Genomic DNA, 11,527 nt, shown 5'->3' with positions numbered 1-11,527 from the left:
TTTGCCATGGGCCAATGATGGAGTGCCCTTTTCTTCTGGCAAGAATTGCATGGCACCTGAGCTTGGATGCTACCAGCATTCTCCTGTTTGAGAGTGGTGGAAGCCAGTGGCGTAGCGTGGATTCTCAGCACCCGGGGCAAGGCAAGTAATTTGCGCCCCCTAACCCGTGGATTTTAGCACTCGAGTCTCTTCCGCGCCCCCCCAGATGTTGCGCCAGGTGCACCCCCCACGCTACGCCACTGCTCCCACCACAAGTCTTCAGGACAGCCATCCGAAGGCTGGCGCGGGGAGAAGGTCTCTCCGCCCCACCGCCAGGCTTCGGAGGAGGTCCGAGGACAGTGGGGAAGACGCGCTGCGCTTCCCCGCTGTCCCGGAGATTTCCCTATGGACTTTCGTCTTGTGAAGGGCCAGCCAAACGCGCCCCCCCCAATGTTGCGCCCGGTGCGGCCAGCACCCCTGGCACCCCCCACGCTACGCCACTGGTGGAAGCGGACTGCTTTTCCACATCACATTGTAATAGTTGCATGACATGCAGAAATTCAGCTCATGGAAATGAAAATGATGGGGAAAAGATCACCTATTACATATTTGCCTGGCATGCAACTATTAAAAACAGATAACCTCAGTCAGCAAAAAAGCATAGCATCATTACCAGGCATCATACTAAGCAGCTTCTTGAGTTTCTACACTCTGAAAGTCAAATACGTTGCATTTCACTAAAATGAAAGCAGGATTGATGGTGCTAAAAGCTTTTTTCAGTTTTAAGCAATGAAGAATGAACAAATGTGTGAATAGACTTCTGATATTTCTTAGAGAGATTTACAAGGATGTAGGGCCAGGGACTATCCCCTGAAATGGACAGAGCAAAGCAGGATCAAGTTCCACCTTGCACACTGAATGAAAATGCGGAAACACTTAACTTCCTCTCCACACATGACATGCTAGTTTCTTTTTCATTTAACATGGCATCCAAACCTAGTATCCTTATTCTTCGTGAACTCTCAGTTTAGAGGGGCTGCACCTAGAGAAGTCCCATTTAATTATCTACAGAAGTAGGATAGAGAGGCCTGGCCCCTAGACTCGAGGTTCCCTACCACGGATTTATACAGCTGATTACTTGTGTGAATGACAGCTACATGGAAAATGGATGCTAAATAAAATTACCTGAAATTAGTAAAGCCTCAGTTCTGTATTCCAAACCTTAGTGTATACCCCCTTTGTAGTTCTTAGGGCTGATGCAGGTAGCACAAAACAAGTGAATGAGCTGAAGAACTGGAATGACTTTCTGGAATGTGTTAGGCTAACACTGGTTTCTAGTTCCCACTTGCCACACACACTGAAGTTATTTGAGTTTTTGCTTTAAAGAAGGAAATACAAGATGATGTGTCACAAGCAAAATAAGGAACCCAACCATCTAATTCATTTCGTCAGTCGTAATTAAAAAGCTTCATCACAGCTTCCAAAATACAGTGGTTTCCAGAAGCTAGATTCTTTGCCCCAACCCATTTCCTATATATATATATATATTTATACTGTATATTTAAAAACATATTCTCTTCAAAACAAATGCATTAATTACAAGAAGCAACGTTGTGGCTTTTCACTTTGCATAGGGCTTTATGATGGTTATTAAGTGCGACTTCAAGTACAAATTACATGGGCCTCTCCCATCCTCAATGAAAGCAAGTTCTATGGATGTGGAAAGGTGGGGAACAGTCATACGGCACACTGAGGTAATACAGAGTCTTTGTGCAGATAAATCCATTTTTTAAATGGCTTGTGTTTTACCATTTACTCATAAATGTGGCTAGAAAGCAGTTCTGCTGTAAAACCAAGACTTGTATCCCTTAGAAAACCACAATGAAGATAAGAAACTCGTCAGTGTTCTCTGCCACGTTGCACTCACAATCAAGCCTTCAAAATAGTAAAAAGCTATAACAGGTTCTAATAAGACATCCAGAGACTTATGAGATACTATGCTGTTTTTCCAACCAGTACATCAACAGCAGGTTTGACAAGTCGAACCAATCTCCTGCCTGCTGAAGAATCTCTCAGCTGCTGTAAGAATATTTCAGTCTGGCAGTAAGAAGCAGCCAGTCATGGCTGGGTAGCATAAGAAATGTCAGTTATTGCTCTCTCTGCAATTCAAAGTACTGGGTGTTTTTTGTTTTAAGCAGGTAAGTTCCTGACTCTTACCCTCTGCCTTCAAACTTTCAGCAACTGCCACTTCTGTATTGAATTCAAGTCCAAGTCTATCCAGACAACTGTAAAGCAAAACTGGCAAGGAACTAGAAGAGGTATTTCCGGCAAGACTCTGTGCCACATTTACACTCAATGCGCACCCGCTTCTTTGGAGAGCCAGCCAGGCCTCCAACTAGGCCGAAATTAGAGTCCATCCTTGTGCTTTCTGCATTTACTGGGTCCACTGTGGGAGAGATAGGGAAGGTGGGAAATCAGCACTGGAACCAGAATATCTTCCATCATAGCAGACCTGTCACTGAATTTTATCTAGCGAATGCACCCTATCCACAACAAGGCTACATACTGGCCAAAAAGCTAAACTCATAAAAGTTCCCTGTTCCTTTAAGCTCCTACCTATCACACAATTAAAAAGAAAAGATATCAGAATTATCTTAGAATACTGTTGCTATGCTTTATTTGAAAATTCGAGGAAATCTAACCAGAATTTTTTAATGGTTCAAAACATGATCTTCATTCTTAATCCCTGCCTCCCAAAATGAACAGGTCTCAATGCCCACCTAAATTTCTCAAGCACTCCCCTTCTTACCTTGCATGTTGTAGTCAAAGGTGAGTTCCTCACCAACACGGATAGGTCGAGTAGCAAAGAAGGCAATGCGTGGCAGCCTCTCATCCAAATTTTCAATGAAGACATTGTAAACCTGTAGGTTAGGGTTACACTGGAAGCAGAAAACAGGAGTAAGAGGGAAGTAAGACAAGCTCTACATTAAAAGTTATGTTAAAGACATGGCTCCCTCCCCACTGTGATCTACCCCACTCACACTATGGTTGACAAAATGTGAAATGTTGCCATAGTATGCGGCATCCACTGTGTATACATCTTCTACGTAATCAAGGTCAAAGAGGTATGTGGCACCCTGTCGATCATAGATCTGACCCCGTCGTTCAGCCTCCTCTGATGTGATTATCTGGGAGAGATGCAAAAAACAGTAAGCACTGCAAAAATGGGGCTACTGCATCTTTCTTAGTAATCTATTGAAAATATTCATCCAGATCTCACTTGTTCCCTAATTTCTGCCATCTCTATGCTGGGTAACCTTCTACACATGATAAAAAAATTCCTTCCAGTAGCACCTTAAAGACCAACTAAGTTAGTTCTTGGTATGAGCTTTCGTGTGCATGCACTATCTGAAGAAGTGTGCATGCACACGAAAGCTCATACCAAGAACTAACTTAGTTGGTCTTTAAGGTGCTACTGGAAGGAATTTTTTTATTTTGACTATGGCAGACCAACACGGCTACCTATCTGTAACTTCTACACATGCTTAGTCTCACTTTTGGTTATCAGTTTAAATCAAAGTTCTAAGTTCTCAGAGAAGATATGATCATGGATAGAAAACCTTCTAAAGTCATTCCCATCATGGTACATTAATTTGCCAAAATGTTTTTCTTCCATGAATCTTTGATGTTCAAGATACTGAAAGTTGACTGCCTAATTATTTCAGTAAAGACTTAAAATCTTGACCATCCTTTATGGTATCTTCACCCATCTAAGCCTCTCTGTGACACAGGTATCCAGTAGGTGGCTCCAAAATGCCTCATTTCTGCAGCAAAACTCATTCTACAGTTTCTACTACCCATGTGTTTAAGTGTATCAGGTAGGAATCATACAATTATGGCCTTCTTGCTAATCAGCTGCATTCAGTGCTGTTTGTGTGCAAGTAGAATAGACTTCCACTCATGCAACAAGGCTCCCACTGGCCTCACAGTCCTCAAAATCTGCTCCTGAGAGTTCCTCAGTCCTCTGGAGCATATTTGAGGGCATGCAGGGCAGAGAAGAGAAGACCATAGAAGTCTGGTCACACAATATCAGAAATTTTATAAATAAACACTGGGCAGAATCTATTTCCCAGTTTGATCAAATAAACCTTGAGGGGACTTATATGTAATTGCAATGATATACACACATGCATATTCACAAACCCAATATAGCAACCCATAGTCCCCTGGTTGATGAATCACTAAATCTGTGGTGCCAATATGTCATAGGATGATTTACTGAGCAAAATAATGTTGATGTTCTTAGCTTTTGGCACTATTCCCCAAAACTATTTAAATTGTATAAAAGATCTCTCATTTTAAAATGAGATACAGTGGTACCTCGGGTTAAGTACTTAATTTGTTCTGGAGGTCCGTTCTTAACCTGAAACTGTTCTTAACCTGAAGCCCTTAAGCTAATGGGGCCTCCTGCTGCCGCTGTGCCGCCAGAGCACGATTTCTGTTCTCATCCTGAAGCAAAGTTCTTAACCCGAGGTACTATTTCTGGGTTAGCAGAGTCTGTAACCTGAAGCGTATGTAACCCGAGGTACCGCTGTACAGTTTATGACAAGGGCAGGGCTGGCAGGGACACAACTAAGATTTTAAGAAAATTTACTGGTTACATCAGATGAATGTTCAAGTTTGAGTGTCAACCACAATATCTATACAGTAAATGTTCCTTTCTTCCTGAATTTGTCCATCTACTTGTCCCACTTGAATTAGCAAGACCTACAGAAACCACCCACAGCCTTCCAGAGGCCAGTAATGTAGAGATGGTCATTGCACAACTTTCCCAGAGCCCAGTAAAATAGAGATCATCATACGTGGGAGGGGGGGTTATTCCAGGGATCTTCCTGATTTCATGCAATGTTGCCTTTTGTGAGCGGACCTCAGGAATGTAACTCCTGTGTAAGTTTTGGGCCTACTGAATTTAAACTCCACAACTTTCATGTTTGAGAACCCCTCAGAATTCAGGGGTCAGCAAACTTTTTCATCAGGGGGCTGGTCCACTGTCCCTCAGACCTTGTGGTGGGCTAGACTATATTTGGGGGGGAATGAACGAATTCCTATGCCCCACAAACAACCCAGAGATGCATTTTAAATAAAAGGACACATTCTACTCATGTAAAAACACACTGATTCCCAAACCGTCTGCAGGCCGGATTTAGAAGACAACTGGGCCAGATCCGGCCCCCGGGCCTTAGTTTGCCTACCCATGCCTCAGATGGATCGGTCACAAAGAGCCTCACTATCCTTGTAATGTAACTGATATCCCCCTGTTCCCTGATCAAAGCAAATCTTGTTAACTGACCATATAAAGATAAATTTTATCACTTTGGAAAGTAAGTGCAAATATAACCGCTCCATCTTAGACTGGAGCCCATGCAGTATAGCCATCTATTTAATAATGCCCGGTTTGACTGGAATATTTCAAGTTCCTATCCTTGTCGTGTGTAAATATGCATAATACGTAGCCCTTTTAGAATTTTGGTGAAGAGTTGCTTCTGACTGACTGGAGCATTTCAGAAAATCAGAAAACATTACAGGCAGTTAAATAAGTGATACCAGAGCAGAAAGAGGAAGAAAGAGAAAATGTAAGAGATATTTCCATTCTTTATAGTTTCAGGGGTTTTTTGTTTGGTGTTAGCAACAAGTGATATGGATTATATTTTGATAAAATGAAATGTTTGTTGTTTATTCCCAATATACTGTTATGTTTTATGTGTATTGTTTTTAATGTATTAACTGAATTATATTATTATTATTATTATTATTATTATTATTATTATTATTATTATTATTATTATTATTATTATTATCAGACACTAATAAATCCGACTAAGTTTAATGGGGTTTACTCCTAGGTAAGTGGTTATGATTGAAACCTAAGTATTTCTGCCTCTTCGATGAGTCTGAAGTAAATATTTCTACCTGAAGCTCACTGCTGGAGCATGTCACGTACAAACATGGTGTTACTGCTTCACATCTTATAGAATGGAACAGGCCAACCCAGCTTCAATTTTTCTTTCCTCCTGTACCCTGGATCACAACTAAACTTCTGGTCCATGCCTGCTCATCCTACCTCTCCTACATACTCCATGACAAAGCTGTTCTTGCGGATCTTCTCCAGTGTGCGCACACCCCAGCCACGTCCATTATCTGTCCGGAAAATGCAAAGATCGTAACGAATGCCTTTCTGCACCACACGGTTAGAGCAGTCAATCCCACAGCTGCAGCGAGAATTGCACTCATAGATGGGCATACCAGCCTTGATCTTCACTTGGCCAAACTCATTATACGCAAATTTATGGTGTGAAGCACCAGGACAACAACCTCCTGCTGCTTCTGAAAAACAGTCCAAGCACTCGCAACCCACAGCCACCTGGTTGAGAGTGATGCCCTCCCCAACCTTGTACTCATTAATGTAGACAAAGTCCCGGGGAGGCCCTTCCAAGTCCACCTCATTCTCTACCACAATGCATCCCTTGTGGTTGCGCTTGGCATTGAGTTCATATTCCCAATGCTGCAAAGCCCGCCGCTGTTTGGCCTTCTGCACTAGGTAGTTGGAGATGCCTTGGTCAAGCAAGCGTGTATTCTTTCTGAGCTTGCTTCCTCGTCGAATCAATGCCTGCTCTAGGTCCCGGTGGAACTGTTTGAGTATACTGATACAGCGCAGGTTCTTTCTGGGCTCCCAAGTGTTCTGTGACTCAGGGTAGCCCCGCCACTTCACCAGGTAGTATTCCTCATCCTGAGTAAAAGGTAACCATGCACAGTGTCAGCTTAAAACATGACAATTCTCTTCCCAGAACTGAAAACAAACCCCAGAAAATAAGCTCTCCCAATAACCCTTCTCCTCTAACCTACTAAAACCCAAAGGACAAAACCCAGGTATCTCATGCAAAATTAAGCAACTCTGCAACATTCTCTCTTAACAGCTTCAGTCCTGTAAACTATGGGCCACCAATCAAAGGAAAGGGAGATTGTCTGGATCAGTAATGCCTGGCTAAAAGTATAAAGAGCAGAAAGAGGGGTGAAGGAGTGCCAACTAACACCAAATCTCAATGTATAAACACTTAACTGAGAGCTAGGGAAAACAGACGCAAGGTTGTATAAAAGGTGTTGCTAAAGTTGCAAGAGGGCCCAAGTAACTCACCCGAGCTTTCTTGTAGTCACAGAGATATTCTACTTCAAAATCACAGAGGTTTTTTCTGGTAATACCCAAACCAGAGCAGCAAACTTTCTGCAAACGGCAAAGATCCTGGAGGTGGGACCAGGTTGATTTGCAACAAACAGTGCAGGCTATTGGAGATAAGGCAGATATACATTAGAATAACTGTATATTTTCCTTTAACAAAAAGTGGTGACATACTTTTCTGGCTAGCTCTATCATTGTTTTTAGGATCATAAGGAAAAGGGAAATCTCAAAATGTTAAGTCTTACACACATTTCTGATGTTTGCTGCCACAGAGGGCAAGAACTCTAAAATTTGTGCAATGCATCCTAGAAGGTACAGATTTAATTTCCCACCTCTGTTCCCATTCCAGTACTAAACATACCACATTCCAACCATAATTCTTTGCCTGTGTTTCACTTTCACATCTGAGGTTTGCTTGTTCTTTTGCAAACCTATTTGCATATAGTGATGAATCTTAAAACAGGTCAAAGGTTATCACATCATGTGACTACTCAATGTATTTAATTCAACTAAATGCCCTGAATACCAACCCACAGCAAAATGTGGCAATGTAGCACAAGGCTTGTGCTGCAAGGCCTCATACATTTTTATGATAGCTCTGTCATAATTCTTGCTCTCATCCCTATCTTCTAACAACCCCTGAACAGACCTGTGTCCTAGTTGCTTATCCTTAGATAGCTAAGCAACATACTTACATAAAACTATGTCAAATGTTATGTCCCAAGCAAAACATTTTCTGTTTGGCAGCATTTCTAACCAGTTCAGGTCCCAAAGAGTAGGATTACTTCCCCATTTTACACAGGGAACTAAACATCCAGCTTTTCTAGGGAAATTACTAAAACACTTCACTGTTCTAAGAGTTAAAAACCTTCTTCTGGTCTCCAGCTTCTATTTGTTGATGGTCCATTTGCTGTCATTATTATTATAATTTATAAAGCATCAAAATTGCTAGGTGCTGTACAGAAATAACACAGCCCTTGCCTTCAGACTTACAATCTAAAAATAAACTTGACACACTGGGGGTGAGGGAATTATTTTTTTCTAATGAACAGTGGCATACCTGATTCTCCTCCACTTCCTCATTTAATCCCTACAACCCTGTGATGTAAGTTAGGCTGACAGACAGTGACTGGCCCAGGGTCACCCAGTGAACTTCAGGGCCAAGTGAGGATTCAAACCCTGGTCTCCCAGAGTCCTAGTCTGACACTTTAGCCATTACACCACACTGACTCTGAAAGGAGAATCAAGCCAAGGTGAATAGGTATTAAAACATGCAAATGAGAGTTTTCAACCCACTTTCCCCTGCAGTGTCTAGCTGATGGAAGAGTTCAAGAAGGTAGTAAAGTCAGAGAACTTTTTCCATGCAAAACAGATGCTCTACCATTAAACTACAGCCCTTCCCTCAAGTCTTCATTGTTTCTCTCTTCTTATTAGACCCAAGGTATCTTTAAATGGCGTTTCCGTGCGCTGCTCTGGTTCGCCAGAAGCGGCTTAGTCATGCTGGCCACATGACCCGGAAGCTGTACGCCGGCTCCCTCGGCCAATAAAGCAAGATGAGCGCCGCAACCCCAGAGTCGGCCACAACTAATGGTCAGGGGTCCCTTTATCTTTACCATCTTTAACATAAATAAGCAATTCTCCCTTTTGTTCAAAATATGTTAACAAACTCCTGGAAGGCACCATAGCTCAATGGCACAGCACCAGCTTTAGATGCAGAAGATTCCATATTCAGTCCTTGCCTGGCACTTCCAGGTACAGCTGAACAAGTTCTCTATGTGAGACCCTGAAGAGCTACTGTCAATCTATATATAGGTAACACTAAGTTAGCGTAACCAGTGGTTGAACTCATAAGGCATCTTTGTATGTTCACGCAATCATTTCAGTGGATTTTCTTGGGGGCATTTGAGTATAAATTCCCCATTCTGGGGCTTTGATCAACAAAATCCAATGTGGACAGAAATTAAGGTGCTTTGTAAAGTCTCTAGGAAACTAGTTTGTTCAAACAGCTTGCCTTTCACCTGCAGGATCCTTGTTCTTTTCAAGCCTATAAAGCTGATAGCACTAGATGCAAGGTGAACACCAAATGGGTCAAAGATCCAGAGTTTTGTGATTAGCACACTGCCATCAGCCTCAAACCTTTGGCATCAGGCAGACTATAAAATATGATGCAACAAAAACAGATTGCAAGGACAATCACAGCTGCATTCTGAAGAATTAATTGGTAGGTGGAGGTTATCCTAAACTTGCCATAAATTCCATTTATTTATTAGATTTATATACTGCCCATCACACGATCTTAGAGTGGTTCGCAGGATAAAAACATGTAAATAGCTAAAACAAAACAGCAAAACAATTACCCCCACTTCCCTATTGTATTCTGAAGGCAAGATTAACATAAGCATACTGAAGTGGAAGCAACATGAAGATCATTTCTTTCAGTAATCTCTCATTATGATGAGAGATCCCCCACTCACTATTCTGAACAACTTTAAAAAAATGCAAGAGTGCACTGCACTAAGAACACATGTACAGTTTTACAGAAATAGATTACAGGGATTGCCAAATCAGAATTGTACTGTCATCTTAAATTTATGAGGAAGACCTACTTAGGGAACTAAAATTCAGTACGTTTCCGAGCACAATTCAAACGGCCTCGGTCCAGTATACCTGAAGGAGCGTCTCCACCCCCATCATTCTGCCCGGACGCTGAGGTCCAGCGCCAAGGGCCTTCTGGCGGTTCCCTCATTGCGAGAAGCAAAGCTACAGGGAACCAGGCAGAGGGCCTTCTCGGTAGTGGCGCCCGCCCTGTGGAACGCCCTTCCAGCAGATGTCAAAGTGATAAACAACTACCTGACATTCAGAAGACATCTGAAGGCAGCCCTGTTCAGGGAAGTTTTTAACATGTGATATTTTACTGTATTTTTGGTTTCTATGGAAGCCGCCCAGAGTGGTTGGGGAGGCCTAGCCAGATGGGCGGGGTATAAATAAATTATTATTATTATTATTATTAGTGAGCGTTTTAATCAAAGTGGGTTTTTACTTTTCCACCAAAAAGTGGGAGTATATAAATACAATCATTGCTGCAATTATTAAGAAAACTAGAGTAACCAATGCCTTTCTCTGGCTTCTGGCCCATGTAAACTCTCTGAAGTTTCTCCCGCCCGCGACCAATGGCCGCTCGCCTCCCCGGCAGGTATCAAGCTCACTGCCTCCTCCTGCTCCATGACAGGAAGGTATCGGGATTGGGGGGGGCTTCAAAACTGCACGCCCAGGGTAATGTCCCCCCGAAACAGGGCCGGTCACTCTTAGCCCAGGGGTTTCACAGCTGCTTCCCCGTCTCCACCAGCTGCCAATCTCTTCCGCACACAAAGTTCGCCTAAGTGGCTGAGCTGCCTCTCTCTCTCTCTCTCAGGAGTCTGACAGGCCAAGGGTCCGAAAGCAAGAAGGCAGCCTTTTGTCAGGAGCCCAACCTTGTGCCATTTCCTACCCCCCCCCAAAAAAAAACAACCCGAGAGGCCTAAAGGAAACCTAAGCCTAAATGTTTAAAGGCGTTCAAGGCGGCAAGAGTTTTCCAGGGGCGGCAGAAGGAAAGGAAGCACATGGCGAAAACACAAGGCGGGGAGCGGGACACCCACACCGACACCCACATATAGGGGGAGGACGGTTGGCAGAAACAAATGACGGGGGGGGGGCCGCAACGGGGTCAAAGCTCCTTTGCCCACGAAAGAGGAATAGGAGGGGCAGGCCGGCGTTTTGGTCCTAGGGGTCCTCTCAGCAAGCGAGACCCCCCACATTCCCCTCACGGCTCCTGTTCTCCCTCTCCCCACGCGCGCCGCCGCCTCCGCCTCCTTCCTCCTCCTTTCCCGCCCTCAGCGCGAGGCGGCCGCCCTACGGCCCCCGCGCCGCCTCTCGCGCGCTCCCCCCGCCCCCGTAACGGTCGCCCGCGGCCGCCTCAGAAGCCTGCGGGGGGGTGGGGTGTGTGCCGGGGGGGTCCCGTCCTCGCGCCGCCCCCTCGCCCCCCACCTCCGCGACCGAACGCCCGGCTGCCGAGCGCCGCTTCTGCCCGCGCGGGTCTCTCCATCGCCGCCGGCGCCGCCTCACGCGCCCAGCCCGATGCGGCGCCGCCTCCTCTCTCGCTCGCTCGCGCCCGTTTTCCCTCTCACCTTTTAAATTTTCCGCCATCTTGCGCTTTTTTCTTTTTTTCCCCCCCTTCCAACTCCGCTCCAGCCACTGAGGCCGCCGGAAACTTTTTTCGTCTCTCGCGGGGAGCGCGAGAGGGTCGGAGCGGCGGAGGCGGCGCCAGAGAGTCGCAGG

At 44.5% G+C, this 11,527-nt stretch overlaps 1 protein-coding gene across 1 annotated transcript; it reads right to left on the bottom strand.

Moving 5' to 3' along the window:
• Positions 1-1,597: 1,597 nt before the first annotated feature.
• On the bottom strand, positions 1,598-11,527 carry SUV39H1 (SUV39H1 histone lysine methyltransferase). Its single transcript, XM_082205553.1, has 6 exons — positions 11,377-11,527; positions 7,172-7,317; positions 6,101-6,766; positions 3,021-3,167; positions 2,789-2,918; positions 1,598-2,425 (listed from the first exon to the last, which is right to left on the bottom strand). The coding sequence occupies exons 1-6, from the start codon at positions 11,393-11,395 to the stop codon at positions 2,289-2,291; spliced, it is 1,245 nt and encodes a 414-aa protein (XP_082061679.1). The 5' UTR covers positions 11,396-11,527; the 3' UTR covers positions 1,598-2,288.

The sequence above is a fragment of the Podarcis vaucheri genome (assembly GCF_965113315.1).
Source record: "Podarcis vaucheri genome assembly, chromosome: 17".
NCBI lineage: Eukaryota > Metazoa > Chordata > Lepidosauria > Squamata > Lacertidae > Podarcis > Podarcis vaucheri.
The sequence above is the reverse complement of the archived record's forward strand: the minus strand, read 5'-3'. Positions and strand labels throughout refer to the sequence as shown.